This window comes from Malania oleifera, chromosome 12, assembly GCF_029873635.1.
Source record: "Malania oleifera isolate guangnan ecotype guangnan chromosome 12, ASM2987363v1, whole genome shotgun sequence".
NCBI classification, from domain to species: Eukaryota; Viridiplantae; Streptophyta; class Magnoliopsida; order Santalales; family Ximeniaceae; genus Malania; species Malania oleifera.
The window spans coordinates 11,719,591-11,745,924 of record NC_080428.1 but is presented as its reverse complement, the minus strand read 5'-3'; the positions used below and the strand labels follow the sequence as shown (position 1 = coordinate 11,745,924).

General features: G+C 36.6%; 1 protein-coding gene across 2 annotated transcripts in view; it reads left to right on the top strand.

The window, feature by feature from the left end:
- The window catches only part of LOC131144928 (protein RRC1), a 71,716-nt gene that overhangs the window by 30,584 nt on the left and 14,798 nt on the right, over positions 1 to 26,334 (top strand). For both annotated transcript variants that reach the window (XM_058093890.1, XM_058093891.1), the window contains exons 5-11: positions 10,761 to 10,821; positions 10,936 to 11,088; positions 12,657 to 12,776; positions 12,878 to 13,043; positions 16,880 to 16,992; positions 17,258 to 17,329; positions 25,355 to 25,576. In XM_058093890.1, coding sequence (XP_057949873.1) covers positions 10,761 to 10,821; positions 10,936 to 11,088; positions 12,657 to 12,776; positions 12,878 to 13,043; positions 16,880 to 16,992; positions 17,258 to 17,329; positions 25,355 to 25,576 — 907 coding nt within the window. The remainder of the gene's footprint in view (positions 1 to 10,760; positions 10,822 to 10,935; positions 11,089 to 12,656; positions 12,777 to 12,877; positions 13,044 to 16,879; positions 16,993 to 17,257; positions 17,330 to 25,354; positions 25,577 to 26,334) is intronic.

Sequence of the window (26,334 nt, the reverse complement as noted above, 5' to 3'; positions counted from 1 at the left end):
GGGTGTCAAAGAGCATTGCTTTAATTGGTAATGGCTTTGATTCCCTGAAAGGAGAGTTCCCTTTGCCCCAAAGTTATTAAAAGTAGATTTGGCTTGCAGGTAAATGAGAGGGATGCAAATTTGGGTTAAATTGTTCTTTTGAGAATCCTTGAAGGTGTATTTTGCAGGTTGATTCTCCTTTCATTCCTTACACTATTTTCGTTGTGGACGATGTTGTTCCTTTGTTTTTGGGAAGACATCTTGGTGGGGGATTCAACGCTTTGCATTTCTTTTTATAATTTGTTTTGGATTTCTTAATTATGGAATGGAGCTATCTCTTCCTTTTTAACCTCAAGCAGGATGGAATTCTCTTGAGACTTCCACTTGCATAGGGCTCTTTTTTTTTTGGATAATAAAAGAAGAAAGTGGCGGTTTATCTAGTTCAATCACTTTGAGTTACATCAATAATTGTATCGGACACTATGTTTTATTGTTTGCCTATTTTACACATCTTTCTTTTGGAAATTGAAAAACTTAAAAATCAACATGGAAAGTGGAGCAATGCTATCCTTTTAAGAATCTTTGGGTGAGAATAGCCTTTACAAGGGTGGGTTATTGAATATATAGATGCTACTAACTAAATAAAGATGAAAGAGTCACGAGTCTTGCTTGATCGCACTGATTGCATAACCGTACTCCCAAACCCTATCTTGGTTGTACAAACTAAGACTATTGATTACCTAGGTTTAAGCTTAAAGACCAATTAATCGATAGTAATTACGCAATCAAACCACACCTAGGTAAAAAAAAACATATTAGTGATGCTCCATTGAATATTTAATCCATTATCTCATACCACTCTCTCTTAGCTGCCATCCAAGTTGATGTGGTCAAACCACCCCCAAGTCCAAATGTTGCAGCACAAAGGAAAGGTCCCAAACTTGCAACCCATGATACCATCCAAGAAAATGTCATTCACATTCCTATGGGGATAAGTTCCTTATTCCCCAAATTTTCAATCTAAGAGAGTCACTTCAAAGCAAAGAAGTAAGCTATACAAATCATGGTATCATAAATGAAGAGGAGGTGAGAAACTTCAGCTTCCTACCATTCCCCTCCACCCTCACCCCCTTTAACAGCCTTGTTCTTGTGGCAATTTGTAAAAGAGATGAAGAACCTCTATTACAATGATGAATATCAAGGAAGATAGGGGATCTCCTTGTCGCAAACCCTTGGGAGTAGAAGAAGCCCAAAGGGCAGCCATTAATGAGATTTGAAAAGGATGTTGTGGTAGTGGATTGCTCAATTCATTTGCACCATAAGTTATTAAAACCATTTTTTTTAGGAAGTACAAAAGAAAGTCCCAAAAAACATCGTCAAAAGATTTTTCCATGTCAAGTTTGTAAATAACTGCTCCTTTTCCAGCTATGGAGTGACTATCTGCAATTCTCAAAGCAATAAGGGCAGCACCCATAATTTGCCTCCATTCAACAAAGGGATGCTAGTCCTGCCAAATTACTTATGGGATTTCCCTTTTTCAGTCTTGAGGCAAGAACCTGGAATGATAAAACTTGTAAACACTTCTCCAACTTATCAGGCGAAAATATTTGATGGTAACAAGCCCCACTTTCGTAGTGATCAAACAACTAAGGTAGAGTGATAGTCTTTTCTCTTTTGTTCTTCAGTTTGTAGGTTGTTTATGTTTTTTCTGGATTTTCCAGAGTTAGTTAAGAAAATGTCTTATTCTCCTGTGAGGCCATTCCTTGTTCCCATTTTGAATACACACACATGCAAGATGAGTACAAATTGTGGCCAAGAATGCTGGATGACATGCAAGCTACAAAAACATAAAAAAATGAGCTTCAAATAGTTATTCTCATCTTTTGGGATTTTCTGAGTTTTTTTTTTTTTTTTAATTTTTTTCTAGTTCTTTTTTTTTTTTTTTAAATTTTGCTTTTTGATGGAATTTTTATGGTTTTATGCATTTTTGATAAGTTTTGTGATTTCTGTTATTTCTTCATCTTTTTTTGGTGTCACCATGATGACATCAACAACAACAACAATAAACATGGGAAAATACAATAATTGTAACATAAAATGAAACTTCTTTATATATATATATATATATTATTTATCAAGATAATAACATCGTTAAAAAATTTATTATTTTTTATATTTTTTTGGGGAATAATAATAATAATAATAACGATGGAAAAAGACAATAATAATAACAAGAAGAATGAGTTGTAGAAGTGGTGGTGGTAGTAGTAGTAGCGCTGCTACTAATAATAATAGTGCTACTGATACTACTACTGTTAATGCTACTCTATTGCTACTAATAATAGTAATAATAATAATAAAATTTAAAATAAAATTACTATTTTGGGGGGGGGGGTGGCGCTAGTCATCATCTTCCTCCTACCCTTTTCTCCTTCCCTTCTGGCTGCACACAGCAACATGCACACATGATCTCACATACCCATGCACATGCACGTGCTGACACACACACCGACACAGGAGAGGAGGGGCTTGTATAGGAAGCTGCAGGGGAGGTGGTTGGAAGCTTGAGTTTCAGAAATTGAGGCTGGAAAGGGAGAGAGGCTTGAGGGGAAAGGCAGCGGAGAGAGTTGAAGAGGGGAGAGGGGTTTTGGCTGTGGGGAAGGGGGTGGCCATGAGAGAATTTGGGGGGTGGGGGGGGTGGGTGTTCATGTCTCTGTTCGTGCTCCCGTGGAGCTTGGGGGGCTTTTTATAGGGGAACGGAGGAGACAAAGCCATTAAGACTCTTAAGAGTTTGACAAGATTGGTAATCTGGTAGAAAATTGCTCGCCGGAGGGGTGTGTGGGAATCCTTGGGAAGAAGAGAGCCAAAATGGCATTATTTTGGCCCTCCCCTCTTCTTTTATTATTTTTTCAAAAATTAAGAAGGAATGCATGATTTGTAATTTTAGTCACATTTAGGAGGAATATTGGAGAGAATATTAAATGATTAAGAAATTCGTAACACCAAAAGATTCAATGCTTTGGATCTATTATGCAAGCTAAAGGAGAAACTGACCAATATGCAGTGTGTAGAGTTAATGCAAATTGGCTAAATGGAGTAGTTCTTTGGGCATGCCGTGTGATTATACAATACCATTAAAATTAAAAGGAAAGTTGGTCAAATGTAAGATTAGTTATGCTTCTGCTTGGCATATGAATTGTGGAATGAACACATTCGTGGTAAGCTAGGATGGCACCTCTAGAAGATAAGGGAGGGGCGGTGATGGTGCTTTGGGCACTTTGTCACATATGCCAAGTAATACACCAACGAGGAGGGCTGAGCTTGCTAATATTATTACTGTGGACTGACAGTAGGAAGGGGAGGGGTAGACTTGGTATGCCTGCATATTAAGTGTTTAAAAACACTAACTTTTGGAGGATATTCCCCTGCATTGTGCAGAATGGAGAGAAGTGGATTTTTGTTTCTCACTCCACCTTGTGAGACTAAGGCTTGTTGGTGGTGGTATTTTTTTTGTTAATAAATATCAGTGTTTTAAAAGGCGAGGCGTTTTACCCTCCGCGAGGTGAGGTGTAAGCCTCAAGGCGTTGAGGCGTAAGCATTTTGGTATTGTATTTTTTTAAAAATAATTAATAAATAAAAAAATTATATATAATAGAAAAATGAGAAAAATATTAGAATAATGGAGAAAAAAATAATAATATAATTCTTAAGTATTAAAAATAAGTCATAAGTTTTCAAACAGAAGAGAAAAGGCCAAATTACAAATTTCTCTAGCCTATTAAGGGGCTGTTTAGGAGACGCCTGAAACTTCTCCAGCCCTGAACCCAACTTTCATGAGAAAATGGGAATAATTTTTAATATTCATTTAGTCAACTCTTGGTTGATCACTTGATTGTAAAAATAATATGGTCAGACCCGTTGGATAGAGACTGAGAGAGAGAGGCTTTGAGGTTCGAGTAGAGGCTTCGTATAGGCGTAAGCTTCGAGCAGAGGCTTCGAGAGAGAGTAAAGGCTTCATCAAGCTTCGTCGAGGCTTCAAAAGAGAGAGCAAAGGCTTCATCGAGCTTCATCGAGTCTTCGAAAGAGAGAACAAAGGCTTCGAGAAAGAGCAGAGGCTTCGAGAGAGAGCAGAGGTTTCATCGAGCTTCATCCAGGCTTCAAAGAGAGAGCGAGGGCTTCGTCAGGCTTTGGCGACAGAGTAGAGGAGAAGAAGCTTTGCGGGAGAGAGAGGAAGGATAGGGTTTTAGTGTGTTTTGTGTTCTGGACTTACGAGTACCGAAAGGTGTACGCTTTGCATATGAGGCGTAAAAAAGCGTGGTTTTTTGGCTGAGGCGTACACTTTATTGGATTTATGCCTTTACACATACGCCTTGAGGCGTTTTTGTCCCAAAACGCCTCAAAAACGCCTTTTAAAACACTGATAAATATTAGATGTTCATGTGGTATAGGTGTTTATTGATTGATTGGCGTTGAAGTATGTCTTTTTCATTATAAGTAGGTTTGATTGAGTTAGGAATGCAACAATTTGAACACTTATCCCATTATATAAGGGCTTTACCGTATAAAGCTATTCTACTTATTATTTTCCTATCTTGACAACTTACTCTACAATTTTTTAGGTTTATAATCTTTGAATTTATGAAAAATAACATGTAAATGCATTTTATATCTAAAATGTTATGATCCTTGATCCAATCTTCGGCAACTCTTCCCATGATCCCATTTAGGATCTCATTCTTAATTTAATTTTGACACTGCTTGTAGTAGGATATGAGTCACCCACCCACTCTCATCTCCCCACCTCGACGGTGCAAAACGATTCAAGGTGTTGATTAAAATGGTAATCTTGTCAACCTCTCTTTTGCTGAAATTCCTAAAAAAGTGGAAATCCCAAGGAGCGCCCCCTTGAAAGAGAAAAAGGCATGGATAGGTGCATTGAGAAGGGAAGACAAGTTAAACAAATGAGGCACATTAACTGCAACAGACTCTCGCCCACCCAAGCATCCTCCCAAGACAAACCCAGTTGCATTGGCCTCTTTGAACGGGTTAGTGGGAAGCAAATATTAGCAACCTAAGACAAACTTCCATGGACTAGCATAAGAAACAAAAGCCACTTCCTCTAGAGTCCCACTCATTCCTATGAACCCCTTAGGGGTGCCTCTAAGGGAACCTCCCCAATCAGTTTTCAATTCAAGTGATGTTTTTGGAAAACACATTCTCAACTCCCCAGGTCCCATCTGATTTGGATCTAGTGATAATCTGCTGGCTAACAAGCTGATCTGTTCTATTCTCCCTGCAACCTGATTGGAGAAAGTCAGTTAGCATCCTGTTAAAGATCCTCACCTCTCTCTTGCGTGAGAGTGGTACAACCCCCTAAGGAAAAGTACCCCTTTCCAACCCTCCAGCTCCTTTTGACGCTCTCAATCATAGGATCCCAAAAACCCATGGAATTAGGGTTTCCTCCATGAGAGAGGCTGAGACAGGATAGTGGTCATCCACAATAGTGCAACTTACCATAAACCCCTCAAGATCCCTGCTTTCCACATTTATGCCTGCTACCCCGGTCATGGACAAGTTGATTTTAAATTCTGAAGTCCTTTCGAAAATTTTTAACGAAGACAATTGACTTCCAGAATTTCTCAACATTGTCCTTGAGAAGCATTGTAGTGTCATCAGCAAATTGGAGATGAGACACCTCCACCTCTTCCTTGCCAACATTTAGCCTCCTAATCATCCCAATTGCTGCACATGTGGGAGCATCCTGCTCTGGACATCCACCACTTGGGTGAACAAAAATGAAGACAGCGGTTCCCTTTGCCTAAGCCCCCCAAGAAGCTCTAAGCCACTTTATGGGCGCTCATTAACAACGATGGAAATGTTGATCAAGGTTGGACAACCTCTAATCCATTTGCTCCATATGACCCCTAAGCCATACCTACACACAACTTTATGAAAACCCCAGTTCACTCTATTTTAAGCTGTCTTGAAGTCCAGCTTAAAGATGAACCCCCTTTTGCTCATCCTCACATTGTCTACCACCTCATTTGCTTCCAAGATAATCTGTATATCTTTAATAAAAGTGGACTGAGTCGTGGTCACTGTATCTCCTGAAACTTCTTTCAGCCTCGTAGATAAGACTTCAGGCAGAATCTTATAAGGGTCTATCAGCCTGAAATCCCTGACCCTTGATGAACTCTTTGTAGGGATGAGGGTTAAGAAAGTGGAGTTCATACTATTGCCCCTCATCCTGTTTCTGTGGAATTCCTCCAAAAAACTCGTAATATTCTCTTGCAACATCTCCTAATTCTTATGGAAAAAAAGGTCATCATGAAACCATTAGAGCCAGGGGCTTTCTCGTACATATATCAACCACTATTTTTTAACTAATGCGCACATTTTTCTAAGGAAGATGTCGTCTCAGTTGCTTGTTTGGGAAAGGATGCATTATTTGCATTCTCTTTGGTGTGTGGGACAAGGTAATTTTAAGGGGATGAGCTTCTCTGATATTCAGCACAATTGGCATCATGTGTTGGAGCATTAGTTCGTGCTGGTTTTTCTCTCTTGTTTTTTAGTCTTGAAGTTGTTTCTTTGTGTTTTTTATTTTGATTTTCCAGACTTTGTCAAGAGATGTCTTATTCTCTTTACTGTATATTCTTATTCTATTAATGAAATTCTTCTTTTATCATAAAAAAAAAATAAAAAATCACTGTTCTCTAACTTCTTCAACTTTGAAAGGCCTCTGAAGCTACTGAGCGGGGGTAGTATCATTGAGACTCCAATCCAAGCCCTGCAGCCTTTATCTACTAGGGAAACCATGTAGACTCCACTCCCTTTGGCCCTTGTGATTATAGGGAACTAGATGTGTTTAGTTCTTTGAGATCGATTCTTGATTCTTATCACTTTCATATTTTTCAGGACAAGAGAATTGGTGTTTTGATAGGTTTGGTATCTTCTCTTGTAAATTTTTAATCTTACCTTGTGAAGTCCTGAAATGATTGCGGTTTTTTTCATGAAAAATTTTGTTTGGAAGGCTAAGTTTGCCATTAAGGTCAAGACTTTTGTTTGGTGCATGATCTTGGATAACACAATACCAAGTATTGCTTGTAGAGGAATAGAACTGATAAGGATTTGTCGCCTGATCTATGTGTTGTGCCAGCAGAATAGTGAGAAAAATGCCCATCTATTTTTTGCAATTGGGGGTAATGGACATTGTTGACGAAGAATGTTGGGTTGGTCCATGCACTCTGGAAGAGCTGTTTCTTATTAGATTTTTAGGTTTTGTCTGAAGGAAGATGCTAGTATTTTATGGGATTGTGCTTTAATGTGTGGTGTATTTGGTTAGTAAGAATTTGAGAATTTTTTGTGATAAAACTCTCCTATGTGTGTGCGCTTTGGGAGTGGTGGGTGTTTTTTTGAAATTAGGGCAAAGTCATTTTACACTGATTATATTGTGATTTTATTGGAAAAAACAAATCCCTTTCATTGTTACGGGATAGTGTTATGTACCTTGCTTTCCTTTTTGGGCTCATTCTATGGGTTTCTTTCTATGAATTTTATGGATGAGGTGTTGGAGAGGGGCTCTAATGTAAATATTTTTGCATTTTTTTGTTTTTTTGTTTTGGAGTATGTCCTGTCCTCCATTCTTTGTAACTTTCTTTCATTTTCTGTTAAAAGAAGTTTTTTCCCCTTTTCTTTTTCTGCGTGTACTTCTGATCCTTCCCTTTGTAATTCCTTTCTTCTTTTTATAAAGTTATGGGAAAAGAAACCTAGATGATAGTTGAATGATATGCAAATATATATATGTTAATTTAATGAGAAACAAAAGCTAGTTATTAAAGAAATGTGTATTAAATATTGAAGTTAAAAAAAGCCTTAAATATTTTTTCAAAGAAAATTGCCAATTAAGTAAATAAACTCCAAATTGAGTTTTTTAAGCTTTAGTATAGGAAAAAGTGTGAAAACATGCAAATAAGGTGGGGTCAAAAGCATTCATTTGACCAAGTAGTGGTGTGTTACCATCTTTAGCAGTCTGTAATGGGTGTTGTGGTGCCATAACAAATCATATTGGTCAATACGCTTCTGTTTTGAGGGGATTCTTAGATATCACTGTGTGGTCTCTCATCTGAGGAGGCCACCATTGCAACCATTGCATACTCTTATATAATGAACAATATGACCATTCCAGACCCATTTTTATAGCTATGATCTGAAGTGTATGCTATCAATTTTTGTGACAAGATGACTTAGGATGCCATGATTAATAAAATGGTTTAACCAGGATTCTGTGGGTTAGAAATTGCAGCATTTTTAAATGCATCTGCGTATGCGCACTTGTATGCCTATGTTTGTATGTGTGTGCCTGTGTGTATAGGGATGGTATTGTTTGCGGTATAGATGGTCTCTACTTGCAACACAGGCAACATGATAATGCGTGAAGATCTGGTTTGTATATTGGCATTGGGCATAGGTAGTGACGAAAGTGTTGAGTGAAGTGAGGAGTATGCTGTTGCAGTGGTCTAAGACATGCTATCTATTTTGTGGTAAGATGGCTTAGGATGCCACAATGAAGATCTTTTTTATTGAACTTATGAAGTACTCCAGATAATGAGATGGAAGTCAGAAATTGCAGGTAAAGGGAGTGGTTTACTTTCAAGTCTTGTTAACAAAGATGAAGGTGAGGTTGGTGTTTGGGTTTGGACATGGAGATGTTGGAGGATGGAGACAGGTTTGATTCACCTTGTGGGTTTGAAGGTGAAGAACATGGTTGCTGATGGTGATGTTTGAATATGAGTTGTGGAGGTGGGCCGGTTAGTCCTGTTTCTGGCTTCTTTTTGACTGTTCCTTTTAGGATTTTTGTGTGAATATTTTGGGTGATTTGCACTGGATTTGAGAGCTCTCTTGATGTAATTTTTATTTTTAATGGAGGGTGTTTTTTTCTCCATTTAATTTTCTAGGAGGATGTGGTTTCCTCATCTTTTGTATCATCTCATCTCATTATCAATAAATTTTCCTTCTGCATCTCAAAAAAAAAAAAAAAACCTGATGAGTGTAGAAGAATATTATGGAATCACTGAATCTCAAAGAAAGTTTATATTTATTTCAAAACAAAAGGTAAGGTTTCTGAAATTATATGATGAGTTAGGAAAGTATTCTTTTTCACCAAATATGAAGGCTTGGTTGTGTTATTTGGAGCAGAATATTTCTGCTGTTGTTATTCTATTGAAGGGGTTTTTTATTAGTTTCATTGGATGCCCAAGGTATATGCAGGAATTGATTTAAGTTTGGTTTGTTTAAGTTCCTAATCTTCTATTAAGTTTTTGTCCTGTATGGTTGAAAAATAGGAAAGAAATTACAAGATATCTATCTGTTTGGTTGGAGATATGAAGGCAAAGGCAATACAAAGCGATTAGAAGTCAGGATTTGGTTGCATTTTATATCCGATTTTCACTAAGTTATTCCTGATTGTTGTTGACTAAGGGATAAATTAAATATGGCTGCATGACTGTTTTTCAGAACATGCATGGGCAATGTATGACATGCCCTAATAGGTGAGAGTTAAAAGCAGTAATTAATTAATGCTGTCATAGAGTAGAAATGGTTAAGTTGGTGATTCTACGAGGATAGGGGGTGGGTCCAAAGAGTAAATGAAGACATGACTACGAGCACAGATTAAGTGGAATGATAGAGTGGATTTTATTTGATGTTTTATTTTTTCTTTTGTTTTGATAGCAAAGGAAATTTTGTTGTCAAAAAAAATGAACACAATCTAAGAGGAAGAGGTCAAGTCCTCGCAACAAAAACGAAAACAAAATCTAAGAAGTAAAGTTACTATTTATGAAACCGTTAGGTCTTTTTCTTTGTAATTAATGGAGAACACCAATTTCCTCAACTCTCTCTGCCCTTCTTTTTCTTGCACTTTCTGCAATGCAACCTTAAATCCTGTGTCAATATCAAACCCATTTTGTCCAAAAAATATTGAGTTGTGTGCCTTAGGGTTTGGGAATACATTTTATTTTCTAATCTCTTATCTTTTCTTTCTCCTCACTGGTTAATTTCTCTCTCTTTCTCTCTCTCTCTCTGTCGTGCCACCATTTCAATATTGTGAAATGATTGACAGGGTTTTGATTTGCTGGGAATTATTATTAACTGTTACTCGATTCTTCTTTGTCATTATTTTGGAGCAAATATGCTCATTCTTTTTTTTTTGCCCCTTTAAAGCAGGACTATCCTTTTTTTAATTGTGTTTGTGATATTGAGGTTTGAAGAGTGGGAGTGGTGAGATGTTGTGTCTATAATAACCAAGCTGCTGTTTGTTAGAAAATGGGTTGTTTTTCTCTTTTGAGTTAGTTTGATATTTTTGATGACAAGGTTTGATTCTGCTTAGTGCCAACTGCCAAAGAAACAGTTGGGATCGAAATTTTCTACGTTTGTCTTTTGACCATGCCTTTCCCTAGTCTTGAGCTGTATGCGAGCTTTTTCTCTTCGTTAACACCTACTAACTTTGGTTTACATTCTTTGTTCATTAAAATTTTCAAATGCAAATTCCGTGAGGAACTGAGGATACAAACTGCCATAGTTGTTCATCTTGTGGAAGCACCTGAAAATTCAACTTGCTATTGCTTTTGAGGAAACATATGGCCTCAGCCTAGCTAGATATAAAGCTATAGCATCAATAAATTTATGTATCACTATATTTTTTGGTTCCGATTTATGAATCTATTGTGTGATGGATAATTTCTAGTAGTATGGAACTTGTTTTATTTTAATTGTTATTTATGCAGGTATGTTCCATCTTTTATACCACCACCTCTGGCAGCCAAGGGAAAAGAATCTGACAGGAAGGTCAGTGTGCTTGATAGAAGCTATTGGCTTTTATGTATTTATTTATTTTATATATGTAGTGCATAAAATCCTGTTGTTGATGACACTATTCCTGAATGCATTACAACTTCTTAGAAAGAGGAGGAGAAGACAAAGGAGAAAGATAAAGGAAAAACACGAAACATAGATCATTTTATGGAGGAGCTGAAGCATGAGCAGGAAATGAGGGAGAAGCGAAATCAAGAACGTGAACAATGGCGTGGTGTGCGCCAAAATGATAATTCTTCTGTAAGTAATTTCTCATGCTATTTTTTTCCCCAATATGTTGAATAAAAAGTTGAGTTTGATAAGGGATGAGCAGCATGAGCTTATGTAGTTATGTTTCCGAAGCAGTTGTGCATGGCTTCTTGCACATTTTATATTCATATTTTGTGTGTTTGCAGTGTGCATGCACTGCCAAGCTGCAATCCAAAAAATATTCCCACATGCAAGAGTCTGTCATTTGGGTACTTCTGACAGTACAGATGTGTGCAAGCAAATTGATGGATTGTGGTTTGAGTATGATTCTGAAAGGAACTTTGATTTGAGTGTGATTCCATGCTCTTAAATTTCCAAGAAAATTTTGAAATTTCTGTTGAAATTTCCGCTTTCTGTCACTCTTGAAATTGAAATGGCAGTCTATTTCCATCTTGCATTATATCCATCGCAATTTCGGAAAATCATCCGAAATTTATCAAAATCTCAAAATTTTAGCAAAACTTGTTGAAATTTTAACTATAGATTACAATTTCCTTAGAATTAAAATGTGAGATTTAAACAAAAAAGTGAAATTTCTCTGCTAATTTATCTTATTTCTTTTTTATTGAAACAAAATATTATTAGTTATTACAAAGGATATTGAAGTTACATGAAAAATTAAACTTTCAACAACATTTTATTTGACCATTCATATCTAAATTATTTTTATTTGTATATTTAATCATATTTAATTGATTTATGAATTTCATTATATCAACCTAATATGTTTAATATATGTATTATAATACAACTATTGTACCTCATACACAACATAGATGTATTTAATTTGCAGTATGTTAGTCCTAAAACATACATTATTATGTCTATTAACTATTCCTAAAGTTTCATAACACAATTCCATGCTTTACTACTAATTTTCATTGTTTTTTTCAAATCGAAGAAAATTGACATTGAAATCGAAATTTCCATATTTCGGAGCTTTGAAATTTTAGTCAACAAACAACAACAACAACAAAACCAAGCCTTAGTCCCACTAAGTGGGGTTAGCTATATGAATCCTTTTCCGCCAATTTATGCGCTCATGGACCATTTCTTTTGATAGATTCAAAGATATTAAATCCTTACTCACTATCTCCTCCCAAGTTATTTTAGGTCTACCCCTACCCCTTCTACTGCCTCCCACAGTAACTAAGTCACTCTTCTTCACAGGTGCACTATAAGGCCTACGTTGCAAGTGTCCATACCATCTGAGTCGTCCCTCTCTTATCTTATCTTCTATAGGAGCTACACCTAACTTACCACGAATATGTTCATTCCTTAATTTATCTTTCAATGTTATACCACTCATCCATCTAAGCATCCTCATCTCGGCAACTTTTACTTTTTGAAATTTAAGATCTTGTGTGATTCTGTATTCTTTGTTGTATGTGTTTGTGAATGCACCTAAAGATTCTGATTTGAGATTTGCTTCTCGTATTTTTTAATTATTAAAATTCTGATAATAAACTCATTTGTGTATGAATATTGAAGACACACCTTCATTCTGTGTGGTTCTGACTCTGAATTCTTTGCATTATTTTAAATGAACTTTTTGTCAGTTGTCTAGTCGTTTTGATGAGCTACCTGATGACTTTGATCCAAGTGGAAAGCTTCCTGGGTCATTTGATGATGGAGATCCTCAAACTACAAATCTCTATGTTGGGAATCTTTCACCTCAGGTTAGACTCTGTTGGATGTTTAATCATCTTCCGTTGTTGTTGCTTAATGCTCTGTTGTTTGGGAAATGTTGGTCTAAATTTTGTTACACTTGTTACTTCAGGTTGATGAAAATTTTCTCTTGCGGACATTTGGAAGATTTGGGCCTATTGCTAGTGTAAAGATAATGTGGCCTAGGACAGAAGAGGAACGGAGGCGACAAAGAAACTGTGGTTTTGTAGCTTTTATGAACAGAGCTGATGGACAGGCTGCAAAGGATGAAATGCAAGGTTTGTTTTTTTATGGTTTTTTCATTTTTATTGGTAACATAATTTTATGGTAATTGCTCTTGTATGGTGATCTTTATTTACATTTTGTCAGTTATTTTTGGTACTTTCTTCATCAAGCAAATATAGTGATTATCTTCAGCTACAAAGTGGCTTCGTTGAAGAACTTTACATTTTGGAGGAAATAACAGTGACTTTCCACTTTTTAATGGAACATTATTTTTCCTTGAGAATCAAATAGTACACAATAATGTTTTTTTTTTTTTTTAATAATATATTGAAATCAGCTGGGGGATTTAAAATTCACCTGTGCAATTAGATCAAGAAGCACCCTCAGTTTTGAGTATGTTCTGGTAACCCCATGGTTCTTTTTCTTTTTGATAACTGAAAGGAAATGTATTAAGATGGAGGAAAAAGGAATTACGTACTGAGGACTAGAGGTCCTTATAAAAAGGAAAAAATGAAGAAAAAATTGAATAAAAAAAAAAGAAAAAGAAACCTAACAAATGATTAAATGAGGAAACCCCTTTTTAAACCCTTCCCATCGTATTTAATTGAACACTTCAACTTTGCTGGTTCACGCTGACCTTTTCTAAACCTTACTCTTACCGCCATCCAATGGTTTAAAAGGCTCAATCAAGGTTCAAAACACCTTGAGGCTCAATGTAAAATACCAAATCCGAAAATGGTTAATGCATTATACACTGAGACTTGTGCGTTTGTACAAAAGGTGCACCTTTTGTGCCTTTTAGTTGAGGCTCATGCATTTTAAAAGTGTGATTCTCAAGTTAGTTTTGGCTTGTAAATTTTAATGTTTATATAAATGTTATAATATGAGTTGATTTCTAAAACTCTTGAACCTTAACCTTCACAAAATAATTGAGAGTTGTGTCTTAGATCTTGAAATAATTTGAACTTTGTAATGTTATGGCTATCTCTTGTCATGATTTACCTAATGAATTTAAGTTAGAAATTTTTGATTAGCCAAAGAGTAGTATGCAAATTATGCTTTTTAAAAAAAAATTATATTACATTATATTTGTGATTTTTTTAATTTTTTTTTTTTTAGTTTTAAAATGAATGTAATTTGTTTAAATATTTTATCTAAAAATAAAATCCTCAAAAGGCTTACCCCAACGCACGAAGGTTTATGCCTTGCCTTTCAAGGGTTAAAATGCCTCGTCTTATGCCCTCACTTCTTAAAATATTGCCCCGATCCAGTCAAACTTCCTGTCCCCTAGGATCAGCCAACCACTTCCTATCTTGTCTATAAGTTGTTGAGCTTCAAGATCCTTCCCATTAATTCTGACCAAAGGAGAGTCGGGTAATTGAAATGCGATCCCTACTATGGTCACTTGATGCTTCTTTACCCATACCATCATCCTCAACAATAAGAACACCCTCTATACCTACAAGCAGAGTCGCTGGCACATGAGAAATGTCACCAACTATATCAAGGGAATCTAAAACATGCCCATATTTTTCGGTAAACTCATCCAGTAATATACCGACATCACAAGAAAACCACTATCAAAATCATTCTCATTGTTAAGACTTATCACCTCATCCATAACTTTGTAATGTTATGGCTATCTCTTGTCATGATTTACCTAATGAATTCAAGTTAGAAATTTTTGATTGGCCAAAGAGTAGTATGCAAATTATGCTTTTTAAAAAAAATTATTTTACATTATATTTATGATTTTTAATTTTAATTTTTTTTTTAGTTTTTAAAATGAATGTAAATTGTTTACATATTTTATCTAAAAATAAAATCCTCAAAAGGCTTACCCCAACGCCCTAAGGCTTATGCCTTGCCTTTCAAGGGTTAATATGCCTCGTCTTATGCCTTCACTTCTTAAAATATTGCCCCAATCCAGTCAAACTTCCTGTCCCCTAGGATCAGACAACCACTTCTTATCTTGTCTATAAGTTGTTGAGCTTCAAGATCCTTCCCATTAATCCTGACCAAAGGAGAGTCGGGTAATTGAAATGTGATCCCTACTGGCTACTATGGTCACTTGATGCTTCTTTACCCATACTATCATCCTTAAAAATAAGAACACCCTCTATACCTACAAGCAGAGTCACTGGCACATGAGAAATGTCACCAACTATATCAAGGGAATCTAAAACATGCCCATATTTTTCAGGAAACTCATCCAGGAATAAACCGACATCACAAGAAAACCACTATCAAAATCATTCTCATTGTTAGACTTATCCTCTCCCCCCCCCCCCCCCTTCCTTTTCTGATTAGTCTTCTCATCTGATTCCACCTTCAAACATTCGAAGTTTCCTCAATGCTAAAACTAGCATGGGTATTTAGTTTTAAATTTTTACTCACCCACACATCAGAATTAACTCAAGTATCATCGAGGAAGTTCCTCATTTAAAGCTTGTCTGGATTGCCATATGACAAGTATAAACTTTTTAATAGACTCTGCCCTATCAATTTGCTTTATAGGTTCTAGCATCCAGAGACCTATCACTGCCATTATTTCTGACAATATAATTCCATCCTCTCTGCTTGACATTAACATTTGTTCCTTTTGGCATCTTGCACTCTGAACTCATCATTAAGATTCTGACTTGCTTGTTCCTTAAGTTCCCACAACCACCAACCACCTAAAGATGCTTTTTGAACCCCTTGACAGCACGACTGCTCCCCTCATGTTGTGGTTCAGAATCTTAGTCAAAGCAGAAAAGTAAACAGGTCTAACTGCTTTGAAAGTTATTGGTTTTTCAAAGATGAGTTTGAAGAATTCCTTTTGGAGAGAGAACTGCTGCCCAAGAACTGTAGAAGCAACTGAACCACAAAAACTCCTCTTCCCCCACCCCAACCCCCCCTCCCCCGCCCCCCGCCCCCGCCCCCCGCGCATAGCAGCCCTATTGGCAATGCATAATGATCCCTCCATCACAGATCTAATTTTTAGGTATTCCCATTTATAATTCCCCTTTTTTTTAAATTGGTACGAGAAGTGTGCTGAGCCTTACAGAGATTCAACATGAAACTAAAAAATAAATACCTGGCCAACTCCATAATACTATTGCTTCTAGACCAGGACCAACCAAGCCATTTTCTCCATGATGATGCTCTTGGAGACCCTTGCTGCGACCCTTCAATCACTCCAGCCAGCTGATTCTTCCCCTATGCCATCAGCGTATTACCATGATAAACACAAAAATCCCCATTTTTGATAGATGGTGGCTTAGCAACACCTTTTGCCACTCCATTCCATTGAAATCTCTTTTCCTCCTACAAAGCATCAAATATCTGCATGTGAACCTTCCTTTCACTGGATCAGCAATTGATTTCAATGCAACCACAAAATCTCGATCCAAAGGCCTGAACCCCAATGTACGAAGATGGAATGATCCTTTCCCCAAAAATTCGATCGTCTTTAAGAATGTTTTGCTTGTAGTCGACCAAGACCAACCTTCTCCAGTCTCAGATTGAAGGACTCGCCTCCAATCTGCCCTGATTTCCGGCAAAAGTACTTATCATGATGTCCCAAAATTATTCTGTTAAGAAATTGCTTAGAGAATTGGGAAAGAAATCTGTGAGATTGATAGCCAGGGGAGAGACTCAGAGAGTCAGAAATAGATCATTTGTGGAAATCACATACTGCTTTTCTTTTCTTGAAGTGTCATTCATATCGATTAAATCCAGTTCCTTTGATCCTTAAATGTCCTGTGATTGAATAAAACAATTCAATAGTTTGTGACCTTGATGTAGCTTGGAGCTATTGCTTCAATATATTTGTTGAATGCGTATAACATATAATGTGGCGTGCAAAAGATAAAAAAGGGATTGAAAGAGAATTTCTCTGCTGCAGGGGTGGTGGTTTATGAATACGAACTGAAGATTGGATGGGGTAAATCAGTTGCTCTCCCATCACAAGCACTGCCTGCTCCCCCGCCGGGACACATGGCTATTAGGAGTAAGGAGGTCAGTAATAATTCTACCTTAAAAAATCTTGCAACTTGAAATTTTGATTTCTTTTCATTTATTTACTATTTGCTTGCATCTGTTTAAACTGTAAATATTTGCTGTATTTTCCACATGGATTTCTATTTTTTATTCAGTTGGAAGATTTAGCTTAAAATTTCTATATTGCACACTATGTCATTATTACTAGTGCAGCATATTTTTAATTTTATTCCTTTAATTCTATTTTCTGAGTTTCAAACTTACACGATGTTTTGATTGTCAGGGGGCCACTGTAATCTTGTCTGGTCCATCAGGTCCACCAGTCACTTCTGTCCCAAATCAGAACTCTGAGTTGGTAGGTTAACTAAATTTCCCTCAGCTATTTATTTTAATAATTCTACTTTTAAAAAAATAAAATAATTAAAGGAAACTTTATTGACCCTGAAGGATGTTACCATCTCACTATGCCAGCTATTGACCGCAGTAAACTAGTGTTCTCTGCTGTTTTGGATTGCTGAGATTGAATTTTTGAACAAACGCCTGTTCCTCTCTCTCTAAACGCACTAGAAAATTGCAAGGGGAATGAGGGACATAGCCTTTCTCTTATAGTTTTAAATTGCAGTAGCGGGCTGTATAACATAATGGTGCGGTTGTAACAGGAAGCGGGAGTAGCGGATGTTACATAATGGGAAGTAGGTGTGATGACCATAATTTTTTTCAAGAATGCACAACTTTGTGCATATTAGTGTATTTGTATGTTTTAAGCAACTCTTCTTAGAAAGAGTTTTAGTGTATTTTGGATCCTTTAGTTTAACTAAGTTGTTTGGTAAAGGCAATAAATTTTCATTTGTTTTAAGCCATGATTATCAAAAAAATTACGTCCATGTGTGTATTTATACTTTCACATTATTCTTATGCGTGATAAATTCTTATTTGTGATAAATTAATTTATAAAATACATTCCATTAATCTATTAGACAAATAAAACATATGAAGAGTACAAATATACAATAACTAGAGAAGAAAAGAAGGTTGAAGTTGAAAAATATAGACTATAAATATCAAATTGCTAATATTATTACAATAAAATATTTTCCTAACAAGTTAGTATTTTCAAATTGTTAATTAATGCATCTCTTATGAGTCTTTAAAAAAATAATAAATTTGTATCATTATCATCCTCATTATAATAATTTCCCCAACTCACTATATCGTATAATGAGAATGATTTATGAAAGTTGGGAAAGACAAAAGTGAGAAGCACAACAAAACAACAACAACAACAACAAGAAGAAGCCTTTAGTCCCACTAGGTGGGGTCAGCTACATGAATCATTTTTCGCCAGTTCACCCGATCGAGAACGTTTTCCTCTATTAGATTAAGGGCTATTAAATCCTTCCTCACTACTTTGTTCCAAGTTATTTTAGGCCTACCTTTACCCTTTTTTCATGCTAGAAATTATAACTCACTCTTCACAGGTGGTCTACTAGGCCTGCGTTTCAAATGCACAAACCATCTAAGCTATCCCTCCCTTATCTTGCCTTCGATTGGTGCTATGCCTAAATTATTGCTTATATGCTCATTTTTTACTTTATATTTTAATGTCATACCACTCATCCACCTCAACATTTGCATTTTAAAAACTTTTACTTTTCGTACATGTTGTTTCTTAGTTGCCCAACATTTTGAACCATAAAGCATAGCCAACCTTATAGCCGTATTATGAAACTTTCCTTTTATTTTTGAGAGTATTCTACGATCACACAACATACTTGATGCACTCCTCCATTTTACCCAACTTGTTTTAATTTTATGTACTATGTTTTCTTCAATTTCCCCCTCGGCTTGCATAATAGATCCAAGATATCTAAATATATTAGTGCTATTTCGGTGTAGGTATGAAAGTATCGTACTTCTAAAACTTGGCTAGAAGCACAAGTAGACCTTGCATCTCCCACTCTGGGCAAGTTGGTGATGAAGTCCAATGAGAGACCACACGGTTTGGTTGGTACTCATAGGGTCTCTAACAACCCTACAATCTTCTACCGCTTCACCTTCGCTTGTTGGCAGGTGAGACAAGTTCAGGTATACTTGACCACATGATCACACATATGTGGCTAGTAATATGTTTGCTGCGGCAATGCCAACGTGCAATGCCATCTTGGATTTCCTACCCGCATAGTGTCATGACACACTAATAGCGTCTTTCTTAGATCTCGAGCTCTAGGTACAAAGAGCTGGTTACGATGTTTCATCAGCAATCCGTCTTCTAACCAGAACTAGGGCACTTTGCCCTCTTTCGTCAGCTTTATGAGGTTGTGGGTAACTGGATCTTTGACAAGGTTTTCCTTGATGTACTCCTGCATTGTCGTGGCAACCTTACTGTAAAGTGTGTTACCATTTGTAAGGCCTCAAGCTTGGCCTACTTGCTCGGTGCATTTGCAACTTGGTTCATCTGCCCCACCTTGTTCTCAAGTAAGAAACAAATTCTGCCAAGAATTCTTCCCAACAAGCCTACTTGGGTGATAACTTTGGTTGTGTAAAGAAGTGGCAAACAACCAAGTTATTGTTTTCACCACAAATTTCGACCCAAATAGGTAATGTCTCCATGCATGAAGAGAATGTTTCACCGCTAGCATCTTCTTCTCTTGAGTTGTGTACTTCCATTTGGCTTCATTAAGCTTACAACTCTCATACGCAACAAGATGTCCCTCCTGTAACAGGCCTCCTCCAAGGGCATAGTGTGATGTATCTGTCTGTATCTTGAAGGGTTCATGATGTTCGGAAGAGCAAGTACTAGACCTCTCATTATGACTTCTTCAAGTTGTCAAAGACTCTTTATAACTTCTTTGTTTAGTTCCACCCATGACCCTTCTTCAATAGCTCTTACTAGGGGTGAGCATTTGGTCGATTCAATTAATTCAGTTAATTAACCATATTAACTGAAAAATTTCAGTTAAAGAATCTCATTAACCGAACCGACCGAAATTCCAAATTTAATTGAATTCAAAACCGACCGAACCGAATTTCGGTTAAATCGGTTAACCAATTTTAATCGATTTAATATTTTAATATATATAAAATATAAATAATATATATAATATGTATATATAAAATTTTAGTATATATATGATATATAAAAAATATTTTAATATATAATATATATAATTATTTATTATTAATACTGAATTAACTAAACCCAAAAATCAAACCGAAAACCAAAAATCGAATTTCAACAAAAATGAAAACCGAGCCGAATTGAATAAATTTTTAACCGAACCAAACCAACCAAATTTAGTCGGTTAATTCTATTAATTCGGTTTTAACCGGATTATGTTCACGCCTAGCTCTTACAAAGGAGCAATTCTCCTCGAATACCCCTCTACTAACTTTATGTAATAGTTGACAAGTTCAAGAAAGGAATGCAAGTCCTTTACTGTCATTGGGATCTTCCAATCTTGAATATTTCTCACCTTCTCCATATCCATCCTTATATGACCTTGCTTAATCACATGATCTAGGAATTTGATGCTCTGTTGAGCAAAAGAGCACTTCTCTTTCTTTACATACGAACTTTTCTCCTTCAACTTGTCGAACATCTTCCTGCAGTTGCTCTATGTTTCACCAGAGTAGAACTGTAGACAACTGTCATCCAGGTACACCACAACAAACTTGTTGAGCTACTCATGAAATACTTAGTTTATAAAGATGTAGAATGTCGCAAGTACATTCATCAACTTAAATGGCGTCAACAAAAACTCATATGTCCTATTTGTGTCACACAGGTCTTCTTCGGTGCATTCTCATCTGCTATCCTCACTTAAAAGTAACCTGACCTCAAGTCAAGTTTGGTGAAGTACTTTGCATGGCTTAGTTGATCAAACAAATCAACAATCAATGGAATAGGGTATTTGTTGTGCATAGTCACCTTATTGAGCATGCGGTAGTCCACATACATCCGCATGTTGCCATCATGTTTCCTTTGAAACAACACTGGTCCTTTGAATAGTGCCTTGGAAGGATGTATATGACCTGCTTCCAATAACCCATCAAGTTGTTTCCTTGACTGAGCTAACTCTAGGGGCGCCATTTGATATGTCCCTTTAGTAGGCGACTTCATTCATGGTAACAATTCTATCTCATACTCCACACCGCATCCTGGAGGCAAGTTGTTTGGTAGCTTGTCTAGTATAGCAACCTTATACTTATCCAACACAACTTGGATGACAGTAGGCATGTGCTCTTGGCCTACTTCATTTATCACCAATGTGGCAAGATATGTTTGTTCACCCTTAATCCTTTCTGAAGCTACATGGCATAAATGAGCTTCTCGTCGTCACCTTTATTTGCAACGACTTACACTATGCAAGGGTGGCCTTCCATCTAACAAGAAGAACCAATATATGGCATTGTAATCATCTTTGTCTTCTCAAAAATTCGATTCCAAGAATCATTGGAAATCATCTCATGGATGTGAAATTTGCATGCTCTGTCCACTGTCCAAGCTTCATAGTGATTTGTTTGGTTGGGCTACAAAGTTAACCGCTTTCATGCATCTTGAATTCGTCTTTAAGGATAAGTTGAGTCTCTCCCTTTCTGTTTGCAAAACAAAATTATGAGTGGCCCCAATATCAATCATAGCATGGGTTAGGGGCGAGCATAATTTGGTTTTAACCGAATTAACTTACCAAATTCAGTCGGTTCGGTTCGATTAATTTTTAATTTGGATCGGTTTGGTTTTATAATTTGGTAAATTCGGTTATTCGATTTTCGATTTGGTTATGGTGAAAGTGAGTTTCGGTTAACCGATTTAACTGAATTATGTAATTAATTACTAATTAAATATAAATTATATAATTTAGGGTTCCCATAATTCCCTAAATCCATAAAATTCCCGAATTATGTAATTTATTAATAATTAAATATAAATAATTAAGTTTAATTTTAAAAGTATACAAATTATACAATCAATGTTTTTTTACATGATTACTTATAATTTGATTCGGTTAAATTCGGTTAACCGAACCAAAAATTTGGTTTGGTCGGGTACGGTTCGGTTAAGGAGTGTAGTTTGGTCAGTTTGGTTAAAATGGAGGGTTAACTGAAAAAAATCGATTAATTCGGTTAATTGGCCGACTTGGCCGAACCGACTGATTGCACACCCCTAGCATAGGTGCTCTTTCCATTGGTTCATAGATCCACAAACATTAACCCCTTAACTTGGGTAATTTTTGTCTTTTTTGTCTGCCTATCCAATGCGTTCACTAATCGCATTGCGCCCATTCTTGGTATTTCTTCCTCATCCTCATCATTTTGTAGTGCCCCCTCCGCAATGGAAGCTTGTAAGGCATTGAGAGATGACTTGTGAAGGCACTCAACAACTTTATGGGGGCCTCGATATAAGAAGCATGTCATTCTACCTTGTTGAATGATCGAGACAACAAAGTTTCTTTGGAAGTTGATGCCTTGTCATTGGCTCCTCTATTTTTGGGCTTGCCCTTCTTGAAAGACTTTGTTGTTTCCACCTTTGCCACTCTCTTTTGACATTGTGAAACTCTTTCTAGCGTAGTCAATCAAGCGCTCCACAGCTGCTTATGCTGTAGGCAAGTCTTGAACTCTTTGTCGATGAAGTTCTATCTTTGCACACAATTTCAACCCCTTAAGGAAATAGAACAACTTTTTTTTTTCTCCGACATGTCTCGAATGTTCAACATCAAAGTAGAAAATTGTTTCACGTACTCCTATTGACCCATTGTGTTTGAGGTTTCTCAGTTTACATGGAGCATTATACTCGACATTCTCAAGAAAGAATTTGGCCTAGAGCTCTCTCTTCAAGTCTACCCAACAATCAATGACACGATGTCCATTCTCAATTTTCATCATACTTGGTTGCTGCCTCATCTTACTGTCATCAATCAAGTGCATTGTTGTAGTGGTTACTCTTTCCAAGTTGGTCCTTGTCACGCAAAAGTACTGCTCCATATCAAATAAAAAATTCTTCAATTCCTTATCATCACAGGCATCCCCAAGTTCTGGGTTCTGGCACCCTGGTCCTTCTATACTCCGTAGCGTTGGAGTTTCCCCTTACAAGAACCACCAAGTTCACTTTTGCAGTCAGATTTGCCATCTGAGCCTGCAAAGTATCTACTGCATGGTGGAAGTCCTCTGATATTTCCACCATAGAACTCTGTTGATGTGTTTGTGATCCCTTCAAAGTATCAACATGTTCAACAAGTTTGATCATCTCCATGGTGACATTGTTGGTTGTGTCAGCCTGCGCTTCTAGCACACTAATTAACACATTCCCACAAGAAGGCAACTGAATTCATGTAGCAAGTAACCGGGCTCTAATACCAACTGTGACGGGCTGAGCATATAACAACTTGTGAAGTGCCATGCAGCACTTACTAAAGCAGTCTTGTTTAACTTGTTAACCAAAGATTACTGCAATTTATTAGCAGAACACATTCATAGCAAGTAAATGAAATGTAAGTGAAAGCAGTATGCAATTTATGAAAGCAAATGACAAGCAAGCGGTAAACATTGAAGCAACGTAATTAATTTACAAACACCTCCATAAGCAACATGTGTTTAATAAGGGAGGTAAGTAGGTTAAACATGTTTACAAAATGCTATTAAGTTTTATTAGATTGATGAACACTCACCCTCTCCTAAAAGAGCTTTATATGCTATTTTAGATCTGGCATTAGGAAACATCAGACTGTTCGAGGAGTCATACTCCCATTTTACACTAGGTCATAAATATCCTCAAAGCAGTAAAACCCATACTGGTATTTACATGATGGTAACCCATCTCACGTACACAAGATAAGCGGTCACAAGCAAGCATAATGCCCTGAACGAGCTTGGCTCGTGATGATTAGAGCCCTATGCTCCATTAAAGTTGTATTGTTGATTTCTTTTCTTTCTTTTTTTGTTGTATTATCTGAGATTCCTATTCCCCATCCTCCTGTTTTTTTGTTTTTTTTGTCCTTCCTTCTGGTTGTATTTTTTTATTAGTTCTTTGTTGATCTCAAAAAAAACAGAGAGAGAAGGCTATCACTCGCGAACTCAATATCAAATCGTTCTCCTTAGCCTCATCATCCCTCCATAATAGGAAGATACCATTACTATTTCTATTTATTTTTGAAGTATGCAGCTCTCAATTAAGTTGTTTTTTTCCATCTGAAACTTTGATTATGAAAAAACCCACCAGCATGGCCTTTCTATGAATATAAACCTTTCTGGACCTAGCTAAAGAAGGTTGATTTCCAGCACCGTGAGGCATGCTTTTATTCATCATCTTTGGCTCCACCGAAACCTGTTAGTAATAAAAGTGTCACGAACTGTTGTTGCTCCCTTAGCATTATGTTTTCTACTTCGTTCCCTAAGAAACTCACATTGGATACCTTCCGCTAAAATCCATTTGCCTGATCATTTTTCTACAAAACTCGGGGCCAGAAACTTCCTTACTGGCAAGATTTCCATTCACCTGAGGAAAATCAGAAATCAGAATACTTCTCTCTGGTGAGGTTACCTTTTACTGCTGAGGAAACCTTCACCTGGGTTGAAGATGAATCTCACACGCAAGCCTTCTCCTGTCCCAACTGCGTTAAAGATTTTATAGCAGAATCATTTGAATATTTTCCTGATCAGTCTTAATGCAGAGACTGCGCCTGGGCTTTTAGACCATCCTGCTTAACTGAGCCTTGAGATTTTTGGAAATATTTCACTCTATTTTTAACACGCTGCCCTGTGCCTTCAGACTTCAGAATCCAGACCTGTCGGGCTAGAAACCTCATGTTTTGCACTTAAAAATGATCCCAGCAGCTGGCGAATTGATGGGTCTAACTAAATGGCAAATTAAATCTACCCAAAAGCTGGATCTTATCAAAATAAAAAAAATGGATACAATATCCATTCCCAAAAACAAAAATTAGCTGCCAGCCCAGAAGTACACAACTCATCTTCTCCCATCACTGTAACACCAGGAACCCTAGTTGCCTGCCCTCTTCTCCCCCCACTCAATTTTTTCAAACTGAGCAGACAATACAGTATCAGAATTGAAGTGCTGACCAGCATTGTTTGAGGATGATGCGCAATAGCTCCCTTCATGAAAACAGTACAACCTATTCCATTCTTTACAGTCAGCTACATTTGGTTCTTCACTGGGTCCTTGGTCTCCAATGTAGCCCCTGGCCCCCAGTAATTGGTGTAATTCTGAGAATCCTGAGTGACATTCTGCCCCTCCAGTGCAGCTTCTTTAACTATCCTGTATTTGCATGTTTTGGGACCTACAAAAAAGACTTGTGGTTTAACGTTTTATTTTATTTTAATTTTTGGTGTACTTTTTATATGATGATTTTACTTGTGTTTTTAGGTTCTTACTCCAAATGTTCCTGATATAATGGTTATTCCACCTGAGGATGATCATCTTCGTCACATGATTGATACAATGGCTCTTTATGTTCTTGATGGGGGATGTGCTTTTGAACAAGCTATAATGGAGAGAGGTCGGGGAAATCCTCTTTTCAATTTCTTGTTTGAGCTTGGATCTAAGGAGCATACTTATTATGTTTGGAGACTATATTCCTTCGCTCAGGTACACGCTGCTACATGCATAAATCAACATGCATTACATGCCTTTGCAGTGGTATAGATAAATTTTTTTTTTAATTGAAAATTTCATTAATTTTTCTTGTAACTGTAGTTTTTTTGGCTAGTGTTTGATATGTTTTCAATGATCATTGTAATATATATTTTTGTTTACTCAGGTAGTCACATACATCCTGTTGTGCATAAATAGACATGCATTACTTGCCTTTGTATTATTATGGAACTTTTATTTGCTGTTTCAAACTAAAATGATTTTACTCATAAAACATTCTTCTACTTTTCTTTGCTGCTATTTAGCATTATATATGTGCCATGACCATTATAACCCCTTATAAAGTTTTCTCTGTTGTAATATTTTATTATTGCAATGTAATACTGTATTTCAGTTGCAGGATATCGTTTACCAATTTCAAAATTTATTTCTAAAAGTCAAAACTTGTGGTTTAATGACATTTTTTTTTAATCTGATGGGAACTGAGCGTTAACAATCAGTTTTGTCTTTTGTTGTTTACAGAGTGTTAGGGCGCTCTATTAGCATGGTTAGAGAAATCAAATTAGATCATTTTTTTGTGTGGACTTATTAAACTATTCCATAAATAACAAACCAAGCCTTAAGCTCTACAGGGTGACGTTGGCAACATGAATCCTTTTCTATCAATTTATAGGATCTTGGGCAATATCTGCCTAAAATTTGAGGGTCGTTAAATCCTTGCTGACCATTTAATTACAACTTATTTTATGTCT